Source organism: Gymnoscopelus microlampas, assembly GCF_963454915.1.
Source record: "Gymnoscopelus microlampas genome assembly, chromosome: 19".
Taxonomy (NCBI): Eukaryota; Metazoa; Chordata; class Actinopteri; order Myctophiformes; family Myctophidae; genus Gymnoscopelus; species Gymnoscopelus microlampas.
This window is the reverse complement of record NC_139956.1, coordinates 28,868,129-28,893,294: the sequence shown is the minus strand read 5'-3', so window position 1 is coordinate 28,893,294 and position 25,166 is coordinate 28,868,129. Positions and strand designations below refer to the sequence as shown.

The 25,166-nt window shown below is 42.3% G+C and overlaps 1 protein-coding gene across 3 annotated transcripts in view; it reads left to right on the top strand.

The window, feature by feature from the left end:
- Positions 1–25,166, top strand: part of LOC311035363 (diacylglycerol kinase delta) — a 145,051-nt gene that overhangs the window by 65,222 nt on the left and 54,663 nt on the right. Inside the window, exon 1 of one of the 3 annotated variants that reach the window (XM_084043521.1) lies at positions 6,125–6,929. The exons of 1 other annotated variant lie outside the window; for it this stretch is intronic. In XM_084043521.1, coding sequence (XP_083899647.1) covers positions 6,771–6,929 — 159 coding nt within the window. In that variant the 5' untranslated portion in view covers positions 6,125–6,770. Of the gene's footprint in view, positions 1–6,124; positions 6,930–25,166 lie in introns of those variants that run through there. One more of the 3 variants, XM_084043522.1, reaches the window with a different exon arrangement.

Here is a 25,166-nt window from a genome sequence, read left to right as displayed (position 1 = left end):
ACGGTGTGTAACTCTCAGAGTTACACACCTTTTTAAGGTGACATTTAGAACCCCCTCAAGGAATCATGAGGGTCCCTGGACCACACTTTGAGACCCACTGGTGTAGCAGAGTCTTTCCAGTGGCAGTGAGCCAACATGCACAACATCAGCACCTTGACTCTGTTTGACCAGAATGGAACAGAGCCTTCAATTAGTATCATTGGTAACACCTGTGAAGGAAGTAAGAAGAGGTCCGATTTCTTTCCAATATGGCTGCTGTGCATAGAGCCTATTGGCACTGCACGTATTCCTACGGGCTGGGGGGGGGGGCGGCACCTGTCAGCACCTGTCAGCAGGCCAGGGAGTGTCCCGGTGGGGGCTCCTCACTGGCAGGTGAGTTAGTAGGATACAACAGCAGTGACAACACAGAAATGTGTGTGAGGAGAAATGAATTGGCAAACGACTAAATTGAGGAGAAAAATGCGCAAAAAGGAAAAACTATAAAAAGATAATACCAAAAAAGCCCTGGGGACTTGTTTCCATTGTGGTCTATGTAGCCTATTCAATTCATCAACGTAGCATTCAAAATGAACACAATAATACATGTCATCAACAAATACAAACATTATTATGTATGAAAGAGATGGGAAAACTACAGATATAATCCTTGGAATGTATGTCCTCCAGACATAATCCTTGGTGTTTGTATTATTTTGTGTAGTTCAGCTTTTGTTCAACGGAAAATAAATGTTGAACTTAATAAGAACCTACTAAGTGGTTTTCTGAACTGCTTCATTTCCGTTTCTCTTTTCATTCACGGCCATTATTCCTTTCCACTGCACAAACCTCGGCTCTTCAAAGCATTCTTTTGCAGATCCTCTTCTGTATACAACAACAGAATACTAACACGTCTCCATCTATACCTGATTTGTAGGCAACGAGGCCTCTGTTAACCAAATCAAATGCTTTCTGAAAAGCAAAATAACAATAAATAAAACATTTGAGGATAACCTAGGGCATATTTCTGCTTAGATGTTGTGGTGTTTGTGTTTATTTGTTAATATTGTAATGTGCTGTGTGTGCCTGTGTGATGTGTTTTTTCATACATTTCATACATTATTGATTTTTCTATTGGACATCTGTCTGTCTGTCTGTCTGTCTGTCTGTCTGTCTGCCTGTCTATTCTTCTGCCTGTCTGTCCATCTTTCTGCCTGTCCGTCCCTTGAGTATAGATAAATGATAAATGATGCATTTATAATATAGCGCCTTTATCCAACGCGCTTTACAATGTGCATTACAATGTTATTCTGTCATTCACACACACATTCACATACATTCATTCATACATGCACTCATTCACACACATTCACACTCTCATTCTCACCAACAGCAGAGGAAACCATGCAAGGCAGCAGCTTATCAGAATCAGTTGGTGGTTCAGTTCAGGGGCTCAAGGACACTTCGACAGTAAAACACAGGGCGACAGCCGGGGATCGAACCGGCAACCTTCCATTTCCCAAGCAGCCGCTCTACCTCCTGTGTGTGTGTGTGTGTGTGTGTGTGTGTGTGTGTGTGTGTGTGTGTGTGTGTGTGTGTGTGTGTGTGTTGGTTTATTATTAAGCACAGAAATGCCGAGAAAGGATGTGGTCGCCATGGCGCAAAGAATCCACCCACGCTTAGCTCACTGTGTGTGTGTGTGTGTGTGTTAATGCCTTAGAGGCAAATTATGTGTCTGATAATGATGCACCTGCATAATGCAGTTTAATTTCATATAATTTATTGTGTATAAACACACACACACACACACACACACACACACACACACACACACACACACACACACACACACACACACACACACACCACAAAGTATACAGTATGTTCCCCTTGCAATCTGGGGAGAAAATACATTGGAAAGGATATATTGTTGCTGTCGGGCAGAAACCTCTTATCTCCATATTCTAACTTTTTGTGTTTTTTTCGTAAGTTAACGCCCTACTTGCTCATACTACAGCGTCACACAAAAGTAGCAAAAGTAGCAGATCTACAAGCTCGAAAGTTTCGAGCTTGTAGATCTGCTACTTTTGCTACTTTTGAATTTGAATCCTAAAAAGTAACAGTATTGGACACATGAGGTTTCCACCCGACAGAGACGATATGCTGTTTGGTCATTGGGCTATTATGTGAATTTCATTTTGTGGAGGGTTGCTATAGCAACCGTGCCTACTTTTGCATCAACTTAACTTGAACATTTGCCATATTTTTGGGCATGTCATTATAGGCGAACATTTTCGAACATTTTCTCTTTTTCTTATTTTTTTTACAAAGTAGCAAAAATAGTGGATCTACAATTTCTTTGTTTCCAAAGAGTAGTTGCTTATCTGGGCTTGTTTCCTAATGCTGTTTTAACCAGTGGTTCTCAAACATTTTCATGTCAAAGACCCCACATTAACATGTATTTGTTCTGAAAATATTTTATAGCCGGAACCCCCATACAAGATTTGAGAATTTTGGAAAATAGCCAATATACAAGCTTTTAGATTTTCAAGTGGTAAAACTGTTTTGAGGCTATATGTATTAACTCATTTTGCTGGGGACCCCCTGCAAAATGAGTGGCCTTGTGGCCTATTAGTCGTTTCTTTTGGGCTTGTTTTTTGTAGAATTGGCCGCTTGTTTCTCTCGAAAATCTGGCAACACTGAACTCCACCCACTTTGGTCCTGAATGAAAGCCCAAAGAAACAGTGTCAGTTGAACAGCATGCTAACTAACTGAGGCATGCTGTCTGTGCTAATTAGCCAAAGCAGCTGGTGCATAATTGGTTTGGAATGGAAACCCAATGCATATTCTGCCCTCCATGGTTCATAGGTTTATGTCTGATTTGATATTGATCGTGAGGCACCACTCTGACCTTGTTAGTGTAAGTGCATGCAAGCAAATGAAAGGTATTGCACACACACACACACACACACACACACACACACACACACACACACACACACACACACACAATTCCAATGGACTATTTATTTAACCAAAACTAAATACAGACACTGTCCCTAGGGAGGATCTAAAAATGGAGACAAGCCACTTCAAGTGTGTGTGTGTGTGTGTGTGTGTGTGTGTGTGTGTGTCACGTGTGTGTGTGTGTGTGTGTGTGTGTGTGTGTGTGTGTGTGTGCGTGCGTGCGAGTTTGTGTAATTTGGGTTCAACATTGGCGAGTTGAAACAGGGTAGAAGTTGACAAATACAGATTATTGCACCACTCTCTCATATCTCTCTCTCTCTCTTTCTCTCTCTGACTTTCTCTTTCTCTCTCTGACTCTCTCTCTGTCTCTGTCTCTCACCCCCCCTTCTCCCTTCTCCCTCTGCTCTCGTCCATTTCCCCATCTCTCACCTTATTGCTGTCTGTTATCCTAATCTTCCTATCTCTCTTTATTAACCCTTTTCCATTACTGTCTGTCTGAACCTCATCTCTCTCTCTCTCTCTCTCTCTCTCTCTTGCTATCTCTCTCTCTCTCTCTCTCTCTCTCTCTCTCTCTCTCTCTCTCTCTCTCTCTCTCTCTCTCTCTCTCTCTCTCTCTCTCTCTCTCTCTCTCTCTGTGTGTGTGCCATCTACTGGTGAAAATACTACACTGCAAGCATATTTCTTTTTTTCAAGGACAGTGGGAGGGAAAGATGGAAAGGTGCAGACAAAAAGGAAGAGCAAATCATGAGTGATAAATGATGCGGGTTGCATTAAAAACAACCTCTTTGTAATCCTGTGAGTGTAATAATTGATTTTCAGTGAGAGGCAAGCGTTCAGCTAGGAAGGCGCAGGCAATCTGACACTAACGAAACTGGCGCGTTCGTTTCACCTAAGCGCGACAAGAGCTGGACTGTGGTCAACTTTTTTTTTATACAAGCTATGAGCTTGTAGATCTGCTATTTTTGAAAAATCTTGAACATTTGTCCAAATCTTTGAATATATATATATATATTTTTAAAGCGAACATTTTTAACTCAAATCTTTGCTTCTGGTGGGTCCCTGGAACAAAGCATGTGAGATGGGGGGTCCACGGCCAAACACATTTCATTTTTGGGGTCCTTGACATGAAAAAGGTTTGAGAACCACTGGTGTATACATACGAGGAGCGCAGTGCGACCCCGCTGATCCAAGCGAGAACAAGAGCGTTGTGTCGCACCACATGAGCATATCTGAATGTGTCCCCCTATACGTGCAAAAATTTAGGCCCTACTATGAATACATCTCAATTCATTCAGAGAATACTTCGCCTCGGACAACAAAGCAACGGGTAAGATACCCAGGATATATTGTATTGTGTACTGAGACCCTGAAAATCTCAATCACGCTAAGCGGTCGCACGACGTTGGTCATCAACTCGTTAAGGCTACGGTCACACATGTGCGTCATATATGCTATTTTCGGCGAATGCTCGCTTATTTTCCACAAATGTTCACGTATATTGTCTACTTTCACCTACATGACCAGGATAGGGACGTTTAGGGTTCCTGTGCTTAAACAGATATGAATATTTTAAACGTATTATACAGGCTAAAAGCAACACAGTTGCAGCTGCAGGGCAAAAAGATCCACGCTCCGCATATTGTAGCTCCCATTTTAGAGGATTTAATGCATATTTCAAGCAACACAGGCTCTCCCTCTCAGACTTATTGCAATATCGCTGCCCAACCATGAATCAGACCATAACGGCATTTATGTATTCCATTAAAAATAAATGTGTTTTAGACTCAGACTGTATTCTAATGGCGCGTGTAATCATTTTAAGTTGGCACGTATGTTGAAGGAGGTGGTTTTACCCTGTCGTGACTCAAGCCGCATTGTGATTCCAGCCCGGCGGAAGTCTAGAGCGCTGTCAACAGACTGTAAAATCGTCATTTGCATATTATTTCCATATTTAGACGTCTCCACTGTCAACAGACTGGGTGCTCATAATGGGTTTTGTGTGCAGGACTTGGCACAGGCATAAACACTCTGTTTGTCTGGCAAAGAGAGTAGCACTGACTGCAACACTCAAATCCTCCATGTTTGTTTCCAGTGTGAATAAAGGGACCCAATGCACCCGAGCAAGTGCTTCTTACACACTTTACAGTGGAATTACCACAGCAGGCTTTAGCGTGTGTGTATGTGTGTGTGTGTGGTCATTCTTTTAGAACAGTGGTTCCCAAACAGTGGGTCGGTACCCATTTGGGGGTCGCGGGTAAATATCTCTTTGTTTTTCGTTTCCTACATTTAGTTTTTTAGCTATTGTTATTTCAAAAGATATTCCAAAAAAATGTATTAAGAAATAAATAAAAAAATCCACACAATTCCATGAATTAGGAAAAAATAGAAGTAGTAAAAAAGATCTACAAGCTCACAATGTGTTGGGAGCTTGTAGATACTAAAACGTTTGGGAACCACTCGTCTGTCTGTCCCGTCCGTCCGTCCGTCCGTCCACACACCCACCCCACAGGCTGACTGTAATGTGCCTTGGCAGATGTAAGACATTGATTGACACTTAAAGTGGTCCGATGACAACGCGTGGGCAGCAGAGAACACGCACACGCACGCGCACGCACGCGCACACGCACACGCACACACACACACACACACACACACACACACACACACACACACACACACACACACACACACACACACACACACACACACACACACACACACACACACACACACACACACACCGGTGGGCAGGACAGTTAGTGTGATCAGAGATGCTTTCTGCTCTGCCTGTGAAACTGAATAATTTGTTTCCAGTTGTCTCATCAGTGTGACATATCTCTGCTGTGTGTGTGTGTGTGTGTGTGTGTGTGTGTGTGTGTGTGTGTGTGTGTGTGTGTGTGTGTGTGTGTGTGTGTGTGTGTGTGTGTGTGTGTGTGTGTGTAAGAACAGTACTGTTTCCTGGAGGCTATATATAGAAGTGGAAGAACTTGTTTGACTGGCTTGCTGCTGAGTACACACACACACACACACACACACACACACACACACACACACACACACACACACACACACACACACACATCTCAAAAGGTGTATCCTAGAGCTTACCTGTGTGGGCGGGGCTTAGCTGACTGGGGAAGTTTGAAAGAGGAAGTGCTTGTGTCATTGTTTGAGGAACAGACAGACAGCATGGACACTTAACACCAGTGAAAGGACACTAACTCATAGAAACACAGAAGAAACGGCAGCTTTAAAAGGACAGAAAGGCTGTTTTGACTCCAGACAATAGGATCCATACAAGAGAGAGAGAGAGAAGAGAGGGATTGAAAATACAACCAGACAGACTGAAAGTAGCACAAAAAAAGAGCAAAGTAAAAACAAAGAGAAAAGGTGGACAATGGACGGATAGAGACAGAGAGAGAGAGAAAGAGAGAGACAGAGAGAGAGAGGGATTGACAGAAGACAGAAAGAGCAAAAAGAGCAAAGTACAGACAAAGAGACCACGTAGAAAGTGGACAGAGAGAGAGAAGGAGAGAACAATGCAAGTATAGCACTATCATCAACATTGCTACTTTTATCGTAGTATTAGTGTCGTCATTCTTAGGCTAGTATCAGTATTCTAGTAGCATTACGCATAGTAGACTACTAATAGCAGCGTTACTTTCAGTAGTATTGATGCTAGTATTGTTCCTACTACAAAAACCTCACCAGCCGGACAGTACAGCCTCTTGGAATGTGTGGATAATTGGCACAGGGACAGTACATCTCAACCGTCCAAGGACAGTGAGGTGAGGTCATCATTGTGGTGGTGCGGTGGGCAGGTGATCATGCCGGGCTTGTGTGGGACCAGTATATGTTGCCTGGCGCCCCTGTCCTTCCAGTGCGAGGGGCAGGGGGGACACGGGGAGGGGGACGACAGTCAGCTCAGCCACGAGGACCACCTGGAGACTGCTTACTCGCCTGACAACAACAACCTGAAGAGCCAGGTGTGTGTGGGAATGTGTGTGTGTGTGTGTGTGTGATCTATACAATCTCACACAGCAATCGCGCTGTAGATCTGCTGTTTTCTGACAATTTTTCTGACATTTCCAGCTATTTTGTGTGTGTGTGTGTGTGTGTGTGTGTGTGTGTGAGAGGGGGCGTTAGGTGTTGGGTTTTGAGTTCCCCGTTTTAAACTTGTTGTGCGAACGATTTCACACCGAAAAATTGCTGATCTACAATCTCACATACGTAGTATCGCGCTGTAGATCTGCAATTTTTTGGGGGCTATATTTCTGCAATTTTGAGCTATTTTGTGTGTGTGTGTGTGGGTGTGTGTGTGGTTTGAGAGTTGGGGTTAGAGTTCCATATGTAAACTTGTTGTAAATCGAACACCCAAAAATAGCTGATCTACGATCACACACAGCATCACGCTGTAGATCTGCTAAATGGTATGCTGGTATTTTTGTGTGTGTGTGTGTGTGCGCGCATGCCGCGCATGCGCGTGTTTGAGAGTGAATGGGTGAGCAGAGCACCTGTATTGCTGGATGGGTGATTTGTGGATTTGCTTGTGTGCACGTGCAGTGACAACTGACAAGGTCTGACAGAATGTGCTGTAAATGTTTTACAAGTCATGAAAGTACTGTACAGATTGTAAGTTTTCAAAATGATACGTCTCAAACACGTTGCAATCTGCAAATTGTTGACTCATTGGAATGTCGTTGAACCTCAAACCAAGAAAGCCGAGCTGTTTGATTTGTTATCTCTCTCCTCTCGCTGCAGTTTTAAGGACAAATGACAATCCTCGCGTTCTTTACAAAGTGTTCGAGTACACTCAACATCCTCCACATGCTTCCTTGTGTGTTGGTTCATGTGTTTTACACACGTGTGTGTGTGTGTGTGTGTGTGTGTGTGTGTGTGTGTGTGTGTGTGTGTGTGTGTGTGTGTCTACTTGTATTGCTATACTTGTGAGAGGGAAATGTGTGCGTGTGTGCATATATATTAGAATTTGAGAAAATAGACATCGCAAGGAAACTTTTCCCGGTCCTCACAGGCTAGATGATTTGTTTTATGGTTCAAAATGATTTCTAGAGTTAGGCTAGTGGGAAAAATCCATAGTGATTTGATTTATTTTATTTTATTTATTTGATTTGATCTTCAGATACATGTACATAGTATACTACTTCTTTCTAGGAAAGATGACAGAATATTGTCGTGCCGGTGAGGTTAGAAACCCTAGGGGGGGCCTGGACCTAGGCTCAATGTAGCCTGACAGCGCGTCGCGGGTTTGACCCCGCGGGTTTGATCCCGACGGCCTTTTTCTTGCGTGTCACTCCCCTTCTCTCTCCCCATATTCCCTGTCAGCCCACTGACCTGTTAAATAAAGGCTTAAAAGCCCCAAAATACATATTTTTTTTAACCCATTAAGACCTGAGGCCGATTAAAAAAATGTTTCTAAATCCTAACGCTTTAAAAGATATTTATATATTCAAAGATTCATAGCGCGGCACTCGGTGAGCTTGTATATCTGCTATTTTTGAATAGCCATAAGACATCTTAAAATGACACAGATGCGTCCCCGGTCTTAATGGGTTAAAAAAGAAAGAAACCCTAGGGGGGCTTCTAAGAGAACCTCAGCGTCATTGCGGTACCTGTTCCTGTCCCCCTGTGGAGTTTTGTCACCTGTTCTTCTAGTCTATTTCAGATTGTTTGGCTTACAGTGCTGTCACAACAAACCCCCCCCCCCCCGTGCTGAGTCAGTAAAACAGCTGATCCTCATGTCACCTTATCTTTCAACTGTCCCTTCTTGTCAGCTTAACATATTATGGTGTGTTATGTGTATAGTACAAGGACTTATCTAGATTGTCTTGTTTGACTCCCAGAGGGGGATACATACTGTACCTTGTGCAAATGTGACAGGGATTTTCTCCTGGCAGGGGCGTCGTGTTGGTGGTCCCAGCAGATGGCCATGTGCCACCCCCCCTATAGGGCATCGCAGTTCCCGCCCACTTCCTGGTGCCACTGCAAAATAGTCAATGCATTTTTCCCATTGACTTTTCCAAAAATATTTATATCAATTCATTTAAGCCTTGAATCAAGCTTTCCAGGCTCCTGGTGAATCATGACCATAAAACGTTTGATTCTGTGAAAAAAACGTTTTTGAAAACGGCAAAACAAAGGGTATTTATTAAATATAGTATATCATATAATTAAATATAAAATAAAATAAAATCTCGGAAAAAAAACGTTGAATGGTCATGATTCACTGGGAGCCTGGATAGCTTGATTCTAGGCTTAAATGAATTGATATAAATATTTTTGGAAAAGTCAATGGGAAAAATGCATTGAGTATTTTGCAGTGGAACCCGGAAGTGGCCGCAACTGCGATGCCCTATAGCAGTGGTTCCCAAACCTTTTAGCTCAAGTCCCAAAAGAGGAATTAGACGTTTGCCCGGGACCCAAACTAGTGAAAATAGCAGATCTACAAACTCACAACGTACATTGTGAACTTGTAGATCTGCTATTTTCAATACTTCTTAACAGTTCTTTAAATGTATTCATTCATTTATTGAAATTATTAGATTTTGTGATTTTATTTATTTATTAACATTTTTGTCTCCGCCAGGCGAAGGCATGGTGGAGAGGATGTTTTACCCTCCGTCCGTCCGTCCGTGTGTGTGTGTGTGTGTGTCCGTGTGTGTGTGTGTGTGTGTGTGTCCTTCCGTCTGTGAACACCTAATCTCCGGCATCATTGGCTTGACCATAGAGATACTGTGTACCGATTTGCATGACGCTTGGACAGAATCAGAATCAGAATCAGTTTTATTGTCACATCACAGGTTTACAAGGTAAAAAAGTGGGTGAAATTCGTTTTTGTACATCACTCCCATCGCAACGTTAAATTCCGTAGAAAGAAGAGTGGGGAGAGAGAAGAAGAAGAGGGGTAGGGGGCAAGTGGGAAGGAGATCGAACAAGAGAACAATAGAAGGCCAAAAACAAGTTATCTACATATTTACAAAGTACCTGAGATAAGAAACAAACTAAGGTGCCTTTAGCAGGAGCATAGCAGCAATGTATGTATACTGTGCATGATATACTTATAGACGCTAAGGTGCTTAGAGAGAAGGGAAAAAAGCGCAATAAAAAACAAAAAAAGTTTGTGCATTATACATGGGATTAAGGTGCAGAAGGTCAGTGCGTGTTCACCTAAGGGTGGACTGACCCTGGTATAATCCGCAGGTAGCTCCATGAGGGAGAGCAACAAAAAAAAAGTAATCTGTACCTGGTGTGGTCTACAGGTATGTCCGAGGGGGGAGCTTTCCATCTTAATGTTTAATCTTCAAGTGTTACTTCAGATTAGCATTTTGACTAAAGCTTTTACCACTGACACTTGGACCACATGTACTGAGCAAAGGGTCTGAATACCAATCAGCCAATCACAGTACAGCGAAAGACACATTTTCACGACGGAAAGAAAAACTCTCGCCACGGATGGGTCCCAAACCCACTTATAACCTCTATTACAACTTCCTGACCTGGCGGAGACCTGTGCTCCGAGGAGCACATTTTCTAGTTAATTTTGATTTGTTTTGTTTAAACTATATAAAATATTTTGAAATAATATAAAGTATGTATTTTTTATGTAGGAAACTAAAATAAGGAGATATTTACTGCATAAAAATTGGTCTGCGACCCAAATTATGGGTGACACACTGCTTGGGAAACGCTGGCCTATAGTATTCACATTTTACCTGAAGATATTTTGTTTTATACATATTTTCTTCACCTCTGATTCATCACATCTGATTTTGTTTTATACATATTTTCTTCACCTCTGATTGCTGATTAATGTGTGTGTGTGTGTGTGTGTGTGTGTGTGTGTGTGTGTGTGTGTGTGTGTGTGTGTGTGTGTGTGTGTGTGTGTGTGTGTGTGTGTGTGTGTGTGTGTGTGTGTGTGTGTGTGTGTGTGTGTGTGTGTGTGTGTGTCAGGCCTGTGTCAGGCCTATCGGGCCGACTGTTGTGATGCAATTAAGCGTAGCTCTAATCAAGCCCTTGGTGTGTCTCAGAACCTCTCTGGCGATCAACAACTGAGAGCACAGTTACAGAGAGGAATGCTGATGAGCGGAGAGATGGATTGATATGGAGAGCGAGAGAGAGAGAGAGAGAGAGAGCGGACAGCACCAGTGGTGTAAAGTAACTAAGTACATTTACTCAAGTACTGTACTTAAGTACAATTTTTAGGTACTTTTTACTTTACTGGAGTATTTTCAATTTTCAGTACTTTTACTTCTACTCCACTACATCTCAGAGGCAAATATTGTACTTTTACTCCACTACGATTATTTGAAAACATTAGTTACTAGTTACTTTTCAGGTATAAATTATTGTATTAGAAAACATACATTAACCACTTCAGTCCTCTTTTATATACAGTAGGCTGTTTGAAAATAGCCGATCTACAAGCTTCTCAAATAACATTTTGAACACGCTGAAATCGTTAATTTCAGCGACTCAAGTCAGTGATTTGATTTAATTGCTTTCAGCCATCATACAAAGAAGGTTCAAAAGACGCCATTAGACCAGCGATTCCCAGACGGGGTGGGCCGCGAACGCTGTTAAGATTTGCAAGTGGGCCCTGATCCAGAAAAAAAGATTGAGAATTACTGGGATAGACAGAAGAGGAAAAGGAGAGAGAGAGAGGGCGAATGGAGAGACATTAGCCTGCCTGACAGCAGTGCCAGGCAGGCTGTGTTTTGATATTGATTTCATCAATCATTCATGTGAATGAAATTGATATCAAATCAGAGAAGGGTGCTGTCATTTTTCTGCAGTCTAATTTTTACGAGTTTCCTGTGAAGAATCGCTCATGTTTACAAGGAATCAGCTGCTGGTAAACCACATTTTAACTAGATTAAATCTGCAATCGTAAGAAACAGGGGGCGGCCGTATAGCCGAGTGGGTAGAGAGACAGAATATAGTGCTTTAACTTTTTTAACTAAAAAAAGTTTTGTTTTAACCCAAAAGATATCACTTACCCTACGTTTTTTAAAGCTTAATATAACGTTTTATTCATTAAAATACGTTCCGGACTGCAGCTTTAACCACCTATGTGTTTTTAAAGCGAACATTTGTAACTCAAATATTTTCTTCTGGGGGTCCCTGGAACAAAATATTTCACAAATGTTCGCTTTAAAATATGTATTCACAGATGCGTTCCTGGTCTTAATGGGTTAAACCCCGGCATTAGGGCTGTCACGATTACACATTTAAGTTGACGATTAATTTTCACTCAAATAATTGCGATTAACGATGTAATTGTGTGTTTGGCCATTGAACGATGGAACATACAGTATGAAGCCTTTCAGGCTTTGTGATCACAAAACTCCCCGGGCAGATATGACGAATTACTGAACTATACAAAGAAAGTATTGACATATTTAATTATTTTTATTCATGCAAAAATAGCAGAAATAGTAGATCTACAAGCTTACAGCGCGTCACGAAGTGACACGTAAGCTTGTAGAGCTGCTATTTCTGCTATTTTTAATATTTGAAAATGTGTGAAAATCTTTCAACATGAAAACGACTATAATGATTATGCAAAAGTAATTGCGATCATCTCAAATAATTGCGATTAGACTACTATGTAACAATTGTGACAGGCCAACCCGGCATTCCGTATTGTGGGGAAAGCTTTCGCTGAAAATAGCAGATTGACAAGCTCGCAACGTGTCGCGCCGCGCGCGTTGTTAGCCGTGATGAGCTGTGTGAGAATTTACGAGGGGGTGTTGCTTCACTTGTGTGTTCATTCATGCATGCAATAATAGTTCCTGTAAGCACACTATTAACACACACCATGTCAGTTCACAATGACTCACAACACATGTTTGAGCCCTCAGTCAACAACACATGTTGACTGACTGTGAAATCCATTCTCCTTTAATCACCCTGGGATAGTTATTGCAGACAAACATGTGAACCCTGGGATAGTTATTGCAGACAAACATGTGAACCCTGGGATAGTTATTGCAGACAAACATGTGAACCCTGGGATAGTTATTGCAGACAAACATGTGAACATTCTCATTCTGCTATGTCCTGACACCCTCCATTTAAAGGGATATTTCACTTTAAAAAAAAATGTTTTGGTCATTTTATCGTCTACTCAGGCTTTTCGAGCCCCCCAGACAGTTTTTAAGTTGCTTGATTCAGTATTTAGATATTTGATATTAATTTTATCAGACACGCCTCCTTCCTATACAAACCCATTATAACTTCAAACTCCATTTTTAGCATGTTAGATTCATCAAAAACACCCGTCCCTGGTTCCGGTGACTCATCCTGCCCTCCTAATACTGGAGGTGGCCGTATCTCTCCGCTTACTTTTTACATTTGTTTTATTTTACTTTTTTATTGTATTTTTCATCCCCCCCCCAAAAAAAAAAGAAAAAAGTAATTGAAAAAACACAAAACTTTAAAAATATGGCTTTGTCGAGCGTCTATATGAATACAGTTGGCCCGTGTTCGGGGGGAAGGAAGCCGGGCAAGGAGGGTGATATTTATAAATGCAGGTATTCCTACGGGCTGGGGTGGCACCTGTTAGCAGGGAGTGTTAGGCATGAGGAGTAGGACGAAGGCTCTGGCAGGTGAGCCAGTAGGATACAACGGCAGTGACAGCACACAAATTGGAGAGAAAAAGACCAAACTTTGAGAGTTCAACAGTCAGCATTTGTGTCTGTGTGGCATTAATACAATTTACACTGCTGGCTACAGAGAATCTGTGCTTCAACAGTTTTGGGGGGTTTTGGTGCCTTGCTCGATGGTATTATTTCAAAGGCAGTGGAGCGGTGAAGTGAAGGGCGTTACGTTAGAGCGTTGGTTCGGGTCTGCATGGGACCCCCAGGGGTCGGTTAGGGAGTTCCAGGGGGTCCCCAGCTAAATGATAGATAGTCTTAGGAACCAAATGGACCATTATCGGTCTGTATGGAACCAAATGGACCCACATTTATACACTCATTGATTTTACAATATAAATTGGGGTCCCAGAGATAGAAATGCCATTAAATCGGGGTCCATAGCCTAATGCATGTTAAACTGGGGGTCCCGCAAATTAAAATGGTCGAGAATCACTGCTAGAGCCGTACAAATCTTCTCTTATGGGGTTCCCTAGCATATCTTTTCAAATGGGGGTCCGCGGGCTAATGTGTGCCAATTTGGGTGTCCTTGACATGAAAAAGTTTGAGAACCACTGCGTCAGAGGGTCTCTGATTTGCTCGGGGCCTTGACTTTTCCCACCCTGGCGTCATCCCACACACACACCTACTGTACTGTAAATTGCGAGGTGGTGAGTCGTGGCCGTGTGTCGTAAATCGCACCTTCGCTCTGTCCTCTGTGACTCTCTGCTTCGTCATCACAATCCTCTTGTCAGCCACGTTGATTGACTAAGTGCTTAGACAGACTGCTTAATGGAGCAGCTGGCGTTCCACTTCCTTGCCTCGGGGTTTGTTCCAGGACTATAGTTTGTTGAAGGCTTTTTGTTTTGAGTGAGTGTGACTCTCACTCACTTTCTTATGGACTTGACTTGGCTGCCTGTCTGAACCTCTTGAACTACGTGCCAGCGGTTCCCGAACAATGGGTCGGGACCCGTGTTCGGGACCAGGGAAGCATTTTTTATGGGTCGGGACTGGAGTAAACATCACTTTGTTTTATGTTGAATTATTTCAAAAGCCTAAAACAATAGGATTTTTGAGAACTTAGAAAGGGAAACTTTTTTCAAAAGAATTTCAGGAATTATTAAAAAAATAAATGAATAAATCCATAAATGTTCCATTTAGGAAATAGAGAAAATTGCAGATCTACAAGCTCACAACAATGCACGTTGTGAGCGTTTTTGTAAGTTTGTATGTACTGTATATTTTGGGTTCTGGGGGACTGAAACGTTTGGGAACAACTGAACTATACAGGATGACGTGTCAATGCTACCTAAGCATGTCACATCACGTCACGTTAGGTCATGTAATAACACACATGATGTTGTAACCTTACACAAGGTCCAATGTGTACAGTCCTTGATTCGTCACCGCTCGTCAAACAATAACACACTGCCTCTGATTAGCCCCGCCCCACTCCAACTGCGTTGTCACAGCTACCACCAATAGAGTGTGTGTGTGTGTGTGTGTGTGTGTGTGTGTGTGTGTGTGTGTGTGTGTGTGTGTGTGTGTGTGTGTGTGTGTGTGTGTGTGTGTGTGTGTGTGTGTGTGTGTGTGTGTGTGTGTGTGTGTGTGTGTGTGTGTGTGTGTGTGTGTGTGTCGTTTGTACTGCCTCTTGTTGAGACTGACTGACAGAATCAGAATCAGTTTTTATTGTCACTTCTACAATACACACTGGGCAGTGGTGGAAAGTAACTAAGTAGATTTACTGAAGTACTGTACTTAAGTACAATTTTTAGGTTTGTACTTTACTGGAATATTTAGAGTAGTAGAGGCAAATAGTGTACTTTTACTCCACCACATTTATTTGAACGCTTTAGTTGCTAGTTACTTTGTAGATTTTGATTATTGTTACAAAACATACATTAACCACTTCAGCCCTGAATACATATAGCCAATCTACAATAGCCGATCTACAAGCTCACAATGCGTCGCTATGCGACGCATTGTGAGCTTGTCGATCTGCTATTTTCAACAGATTTTTATACATTTGAAAAAATGGGACATTCTGCATAATTAGTACTTTTACTTTTCGTACTTTAAGTACATTTTGTACTTTTCTACTTTTACTTCAGTCAATTTTGAATATGAGCTCTCCACAACTCATGGTGCTTCACATTTAAAAACAATAGACACATTAAAAAAACATTTGTAAAGATTCTGTCGATTCAGTCAAAGTGCAATATAGATGAACAGTACTATTCACCAGTGCTATTCATCTCTCACGATGTTGGTTCTGGGGGCAGTGTGACCGAGTTCTCGTTGTCCTAGTCTAGTCTTCTTTGTCTTGTCCTATGTTTTTCTCTTTCTTTTCTCTTTCTTTGGACTGCTCCCCCGAGCCAGTGTAATAACTGGAAGGGGGTCGCACTACAAATCCTGAACCTATGAACCTACAAAAGCTGGATTATAGGGTTTTGAGCAGTGATATGAAGCCGTTATCTCGAAAAAAGACCTTTACACCTTCTCATGTGTTTTATATGTCCACTTTTACGCCCTGCAAATAGATCATTTTTTCTCTTTGTTGCTGTCATGCAAAAAGCTAGTATCTCCATATTTCAACTTTGTATGGTTTTTTGTTTTTCGTAAATTAACCCCGACTAACGCCCTACTTTGTCATACCACAGTACGACATACCAAGTATTATTATTGTTTTAAGTGAACGTGAAAGTGGTTAAGTGTGTCTGGGTTTTATAAAAACAATGAAAAGTTGTAACAAGTGCTTGTGACTGAATTCTAACTCTACACTGGATCCACTGGAACTCAGGTTATTTTTTTTTCCATTTCCTGAAAAGGACATACAAGGTTTCCCCCTGACAGGGAGGTGTCACATGTCAATTCTCTGGTGTGGTAAATGGTGCATTTATATAGCGCTTTTTATCCAAAGCGCTTAACATAGATTGTGCATTACAATCACGCATTCACACCAATGGCGGAGGAAACCATGCAAGGCACCAACCTGCTCATCGGGAGCAATTAGGGGTTCATTGTCTTGCTCAAAGACACTTCGACACTAACTCTGGGGGAGCCCGGGAGCGAACTGGGAACCTCGCGGTTCACCATGCGGCCGCTCTTCCGGCCACTCTACCCCTGAGCCACTGCCGCCCCTGTGTGATGTTGTGTCATGCAGTTCTTTCTGTTTTAGACAATTTGTTGTGTTGTTTATCTCTCTTGCATGTGGAGTCTCCGGTGTCTTTCTGCCACGTTGCGTCATCATGTAGTATTGGTACCTCTTTGGGTTGGGGAGGATTTTGTTGTCTAGTTTTTCCTCCTCAGAGATATTTTGTGTCTGTGTTGTTGTTGTTGCTGTCAGCCAGTTTTATATGGCTCACATCTTGACTCGCCAATGATGCTTGTGGCCGTCAACCCAGTAGATTTAGTTTCAGCTATCAGTGCTTGGTCTGCTCGCTATCGCTTTCTCTGTCTGTCTGTCTGTCTGTCTGTCTGTCTGTCTGTCTGTCTGTCTCTTTCTATGTCTCTACTCTATCTGTATATCTTATTATCTTTATGTCCTGCAATTCTTCTCACTCTTTCCTCTCTATCGATCTCTCCCTCCCTCCCTCCCTCCATCTGTCTTTTTCCATCCTTTTCTCCTGCCTCCTTCTGTCCTTGCCCCCTCTCTCTCTCTCTCTCTCTCTCCATGCTGAGGATGTTATGTTTTGTCCGCCCTCTGGTTATACCAGCTTACCTATACTAATAACAACATTTCCGCGACCGTACGCAAGCCCACACACACGTACACACAAAGGTATACACACACACACACACACACATGCACACGCTCACAAGGAAATGAGATGAGGTGATGGAGCAATGAATTAGATTCATCGGCGGTCTAGAGGTGGTTGCTTCTCCCCAATAAACTGTATGCACTGCACATTACTCCCTGTATGTCAGAGAGGGTCAGGGGAGGGAGACGGACGAAAGAGAGATAAGCACAAATACAGAGTGAGAATGTGACATACTGTATAGACGCACGCACGCACACACACACACACACACACACACACACACACACACACACACACACACACAGCAAATGATCTTCAGGTCCGCCATGGTGGGGTAGAGATCTCTCTGGCTCTCTCTGTCATTTTAGATTTTAGTCATATTTTATACCTTGTCTATTCAAAAATAGCAGATCTACAAGCGCGTAGCACGGCACCAAGTGCTGCGCTACGAGCTTGTAGATCTGCTGTTTTGAAAATGTGTGCAACTCTTTGAATAATAGGCTATTTTAAAGCGAACATATTTAACTCAAATCTTTGCTCCTGCATCACCGCATTCCCACCAGGTGTTTCAATCAGCCCTCGCCCCATCCCGTCTCACAGATGACACCATCAGGCTGCCGAGCAATCATTTCACTTTCTCTGTTCTGTCTCTCCCAAAACCCCAACCCACCGCCACCCACCCGCCCACTGTCTATTTATTCATTCCATTCGCTCCTCATGCCCGCAATCTGGTGTCTGTCTTCTCCTTGTTATCGTATTCCATTGTTCTCCTTCAAATTGGTTGTTTGGTTGCAATTCCCATGTGTGTATATTCCCTCTGTCGCTGTCTGCCAACCCTAGCTGTTTGGTCCAGGTGCAGTGGTTTTCTCAATTATTTCATGTCAAGGACCCCCGCATTGATATGTATTTGGCCGTGGACCCCCCCCCCCCCCCCCATTTGAAAGGATATGTTGCCAGGGACCCCCATAAGAGAAGATTTGTGTAAACATTTATCTTGGTTTTTCAGAATGGCTGAAAAATGAAGTAGGACCACTTCGCCCATTTTCAACCGTATTTTCGTATAAATGGTCCTCACTAATGGCCACAATAAGACGGCAATATTTACCCCAGTACTAAGTACTATACTTTAGTGCACTTTTGGGGATTTTTTACTTTACTGGAGTGTCTCCAATTCAATACTTTTACTTCTACTCAATTACATCTCAGAGGCAAATATTATACTCTTTACTCCACTACAATTATTTGAAAAGTTTAGTTATTAGTTCCTTTGTAGATTTTGATTATTATTACAAAACATACATTAGCCACTTTAGCCCTAAGTATGCTTAGGCTATTTGAAACAACGTGTCGCTTTGCGACGCGTTGTGAGCTTGTAGATCTGCTATTCTCAAAGTATTTTTTATACATTTGGAAACGTGTGAAATGGAACATTCTGCATGATGAGTACTTTTACTTTCAGTACTTAAGTAAATTTGAATGTGAATACTTTTGCACTTTTACTGAAGTACATTTTTAATACCAGACTTTTAATAGAGTGTTGCTACATTGCAGTATTGATACTTTTACATAAGTAAATAAATGTGAGCACTTTTTTTCCACCACTGCATGTAGACAATCACATGTGTCCTCCAACACACATGAGAATTCAGTGAGGACAGTGGCTTAGGAATTCGACGAAAACTAAAAAAAAAATCCATGGATTCTGGAGTCTCCATTGGGTGACCAATCGATAGAAAATAACATCATTTTTTGGGTGAAGTATCCCTTTAAACCCCTTTGTTGTACGACAAAATAGCGGAAAGTTGTAGCCGAAAGCTTGTTCGTCTGGACCCAACTTATACCCATTTAGAATGTTGCCCAGTTTGAAAAAGACGTAAGGTATTTTTTTGCTTTATGACACACTGTATAGTACAGTACAGGGATAGTGCAAGTGCAAAGACTGACAAAGAAAAATGCTGACGCCGAGGTCATGAGTTGTGACAAGGTCTGTACAGTACCTTAAATGCTACCTGCACTGACCCGGTCCATTTCTGTTGCTTCAGAGAGTGACAACTTCTAATGACCAGGGCTTTTTTTATTGATTGATTGAATATTTTACTAGTCAGAAATGTAAACCGCACGGATGTACAGTTGGGCTAAAAGGATAAAAATTCCTGTGTGTGTGTGTGTGTGTGTGTGCGTGCGCGTGCGTGAGTGTGTGTGTGCTTGTGTACATGCACGAAAATGTTGCTATTAGTAATAGGTAAGCTTGTATAACCAGAGGGCCGACAAAACAAAACGCATCCTCAGCATGGAGAGAGGGAGAGGAGGGACGGACAGAAGAGATCGATGGAGAGGAAAGAGTGAGAAGAATTGCAGGACATAAAGATAATAAGATATACAGATGGAGTAGAGACATAGAAAGAGACAGACAGACATGCAGATAAAAAGACATGGATGAAGAGACATAATAGCAATTAACAGAGATACAGATGGGGAAACGTAGAGAGAGAGAGAGAGAGAGAGAGACAAGAGGCAAAGAGAGAGAGCGCAGACCAAGCATTGATAGCCAAAACTTCCTACAGTATGTATTCAACGAATCAACAGAGCATAGAATATTGACACATTAATACATGTCATCAACAAATACAAACAGCTATATTTACAGAGGAGGACAAAGGAAAAATGGCAGCAGTGTCTGATCTCCACTCGTGGTTTCATGACAGATGCTTTGTCAGGCCCGTTTTTAAAGAAGTGTCTAATGGTTGATGTCAGGGCATTCCACATTATGGTGGCAGTGTGGTAGAGTAGAAAAATCAATTTGTTTTGGGAGGTCTGAAGTTTGGTGGCAGGTTGACAGGCGTATACTTACTTTCAGAGAATGTGAAATGCAAGCACACGGCGCGCCACAATTAATTTACCCCGCATGTTCAGTCAGCACCTCGCATCCCATTTATAACATTAACTAATTGAGCGGTTAATTAATTGAATAACTGACATTAGGCAGGAAATGCATTAATTTCTGGACTAGCTGGCTCGCTAGCTGGCAAAAAAAAACGATTGGACTAACCGACCAATTTACTTAAGACCATAATCCATCTTTTCTCTCTCTCTCTTTCTCTCTCTCTCTCTCTCTCTCTCTCTCTCTCTCTCTCTCTCTCTGTGTCTCTCTGTCTCTCTCTCTATCTGTTTACATTCCCAAGCTTATGAGTCATGTTTTCTCATCTCATTATTTTCTACTGAGCACAGTCCTTGGTGTCTGTCCAATGATAAATGGGCAAGGTGAAACGTCCAGTCATTTAGCTGGCAACACTGCAGGGATGTGAGGTTTAGTACACACACACACACATGCAAACACAAACATGCACGCACGCGTGTGTGTGTGCGCACACACATACATTTTTACATTTGGCGTGTTTAACCGTGAGCCTTAAGCCAAAAAAAATCACACCCTGTGTGAAGGAAGCGGTGCCTTTGGGGCGGGCCTTAACTCATTTCAATGCGTCCCTATTGGTGGTCTGAGTCCACTTACCAAATTTGTACTTGGGAGCATGCTGCAAACTGGAATGATGGCTGTTTAAAGCCCAGCCAATGGGCAGACAGAGGGGGCGGGGCTTAAGTAATAACAGTTAGTCCCTATTGCTGGCTTTAGTCCATGTACAAAATTTGTACTCCATAGCATGCTGCGAACTTGAGTTATGGCTGTTTGAAGGCCAGCCAATGGGAAGACAGAGGGGGCGGGGCTTCAGCAATTCATGCTGGTCCCTATTGGTGGTCTAAGTCCACATACCAAATGTGGACTTGGTGGCATGCTGCAAACTGGAGTTATAGCTGTTTAAAATCCCGTGCTCATCCCGTGCTCATACGGGCGCGGGGGGTCCCTGGACCCCTCTTTGATAACTTCATCAATTCATGCTCGTGCCTATTGGTGGTCTAAGTCCACATACCAAATGTGGACTTGATGGCATGCTGCAAACTGGAGTTATAGCTGTTTAAAATCCCGTGCTCATCCCGTGCTCATACGGGCGCGGGGGGTCCCTGGACCCCTCTTTGATAACCTCATCAATTCATGCTCGTGCCTATTGGTGGTCTAAGTCCACATACCAAATGTGGATTTGGTGGCATGCTGCAAACTGGAGTTATAGCTGTTTAAAATCCCGTGCTCATCCCGTGCTCATACGGGCGCTGGGGGTCCCTGGACCCCTTTTTGATAACGTCATCAATTCATACTCGTCCCTATTGGTGGTCTAAGTCCACATACCAAATTTGGACTTGGTGGCATGCTGCAAACTGAAGTTATAGCTGTTTGCTTCTTTGTCGTGCTCATCCCGTGCTGAAACCGCCGGTCGGACGGACGGACATACAAAAGTCAAAAGCCACGTATAGAGCGGTTGGCACCGCTAAAAATAGCAGATCTACAAGCTGACAAGCTTATACTAACTGCTTATAGCTATGTTTTGGTGTATGACACCAGCACTCAACTCTAATTCCAATCCCTAAACATAACCTCTAAATGTCTTATCCTAACCGTAACCCCAACCGGAATCATTTCCTAATTGTAAACGTATCCCTACAAACCTTTTTTTCAACCATAATAATGTTTTTCCCCTCACAATGTCTATTTAGCATATTCTAGTAGGCTATACTTGTGGGGACATAATTGGTTTTCAAAAGTTATACAAAATACACACACACACACACACAGACACAGACACACACACACACACACACACACACACACACACACACACACACACACACACACACACACACACACACACACACACACACACACACACACACACACACACACACACACACACACACACACACACAGAGACAGCTGGCCTTGCCAGGGTGTCTACATCCAATACTTGTTATGCAGGTGGGGAACCTGCTGTCTGTGTCTCTCTACCTGAGGGCACATTTCAGGGTCGCGCAACACACGCACCACTGGCAATGTTACTACAGAGTCAACCGCTCTGGGTCCAGTGACGGAATAAGTACTTTTTTTTTTTTTGTACTTTAGTAAAAGTATCAGTACTGGGCGGGCGCTCGGGTGGCGCAGTGGTAAAGTATAGCTGCCCACCACCACCGCGGAGTCTGGGGGTTCTAATCCACCACGGTGCAGCTGGCTTTGTCGAGCGTCTATACGAACACAATTGGCCTGTTTTTCAGGGGGAGGGAGGAGGATGATAGTTGGAGTGGGGATTGTTGGGCGGAAGGAGTAGGACGAAGGCTCTACGTCCTCCCGGTGGGGGCTCCTCACTGGCAGGTGATGATACGACAGTAGTGACAACACACAGCAATGTGTGTTGTCACAAAGTATCAGTGCCACAATGTATACATTTTTTGTTCAAGTAAAAGTTTGGTATTAACAATTCGCTTGAGTAAAAATATAGAAGTATTCCCAGTATCAAAATGGACATGACAAAAGTAATAGCACGCAGAATGTCCCATTTCACGAGTTTTCTAAATGTATACAAATATTTTTAAACAGCTGATCCACAAGTTCACAACACGTCGCATCAATTATTTTGAAAACTATCATTTTCAAATAATTGTAGTGAAAAAGCATTGAAAATTGGAAATACTCCAGAAAAGTAAACAAAACGTCTCAAAATTTTACTTAAAGGGATAGTTCACCCCCAAAATGATGTTTTTGTCGCATTCCTAAGCCAATAATTTGATGACCGGCAGCTGTTCCGGTAGGAGACACAAAGAGTCTCATTTGTGTCTCCTACTGGAACCGCTGCCCACCTAAAACATATCCATGAATTCAAGTCTCCATGGGGTGACTAATCGATAGAGAAAAAGTAATGTTTTGGGTGAACTATCCCTTTAACAGTATAGTACTTAGTTACTTCCCACCACTGCTCAGGGCATATATCAGGGTCACACACACTCCCCGCCAGCAGTGTTACTACAGAGTCGCCATCAGCTCTGGGTCTTTTCCTATGTGTGGCCTGGAAAAGAATACAAATGTGGTACAATGTGATGAGAAGGTTAATTAAAACATCACTGAGGGAAAATACCAGACAGGTCTGGTATGGCAGCTACAGCAGCTACTAGATATTAGCATGAACAGCTGTTCTCCCCCTTTTGTTTTACAACAAGAATAGTAATCAAATGTTGTGTCCTTACTAGTGTCCTGACAAGCACCCTTTACCCCCCCCCAGACTTCATTGCATTTTAATAACCCAGAGAGTCGAGGTGAGAACAGGCAGGAGACAGGCTGGTAATCTGAGTAGCTGTCCAGAAGAGTATGAGGAGGAGGCTGGAAAACGTTTAAATTCCTCCCTATAAAGTCAGACAATGTCTACATGGATTAAAATCGCCACGCCTGATTTCAGTCATTTGCATTCCGTACAAGCCAGCATGTCTTCTTTGAAAGCGTGTTGCGCATCTACAAGCTCACAACGCGTTGCGCTGCGACGTGCTGTGAGCTTGTAGATCTGCTATTTTCGTCTATAAGATTAAAGAGTATGTAATGGTTAAACTAGCAATAGAATAGTGGTTAAACCGATTCCTGATGCTATATTAACTCATTTTATTGGGGACCTCCTGGAACCCCTTCAAGGACCTCTGGGGGTCCCTGGACCCCACTTTGAGAACCAGTGATTTAGATGAATATGGAGAACTATTTGAAGATTCTGAATTTGTGTTTGAACTCATTCCTGACCCAAACAAAATGACATACTGTTCATGTGTTTGTTTTTCTTCTCCAGTAAAGATGACCATCGACCTGCTGTGATAGGTCACAATATATGATAGGTCACAATTTATGATATGTCACAATTTATGACGACACACCAGTCAGCGCATACCAACGTCATTACATACAGTACATTAACTTCTTACTAATTAGGCCGATTCTAAGTTTTCTGAAAAACGTCAACAACAACAAAAAACTGAATTATGTTGCTGTATCGTTTGTCTGGTGGAAACGGCAATATGTCCAAAACAGTTACTTTTCAGCATTCAAATTCAAAAACGGCAAAAATGAGCAGATCTACAAGCTCAAAACGTGGCAGATCTGCTACTTTTGATACTTTTGTGTGACGGACCATACTCGGGTGCCAAAATGAATCTAAAGGATAGATATTTGGATAGAATAACTCTAACCTACATCATTTTTTACTTCTAAATCGCATATGTTTCCCTCTTTAACCTCTTTTTTAGGAAATTAAAAGACATGAGGGAAATAATTTATATTGACAAAGCCAAATCAAATTTACATATTTATTAACAATGGGAGTGCATCACTGAATACAATTATGAAGATTAATTATCACTTTGCTAGGTTGACCAAGTCCTGCTTTAACTAAGCCTTATCAGCCTCCTGCTGGCCTCCTGAGCCCTGATCCCTCTTTTCCTGAGAGAAGTATGTATAACAGGGGTCTTCAACAGGGGGTCCGGGACCCCCAGTCGGGTCCTCAGAGTAACTACAGGGTGGCAGCTAGATCTTTGTGTGGTAGGGACTTTTTTACACTAACCATTTGAACCCTATCATCCCTATTCTGAGGGGAACATTAGCTTGCGACGGTATAAAATTGGGCTAAAGTGGTTAATGTATGTTTTATGATATAATAAATGACAATTGCAAAGTAACTAGTAACTAAAGTGTTCTAATAATTGTAGTGTAATGATGATGTAGTGTAGATGTAATGGAGTAGAAGTAAAAGTACTGAAAAATGGAAATACTCCAGTAAAGTAAAAATGCCTCAAAATTGTTCTTAACAGTACTTACTAGAGTAGATGTACTTAGTTACTTTACATCACTGGCTCTGACACACCTGGTCGGTCCCTTCTGACCAGCTAATCAATC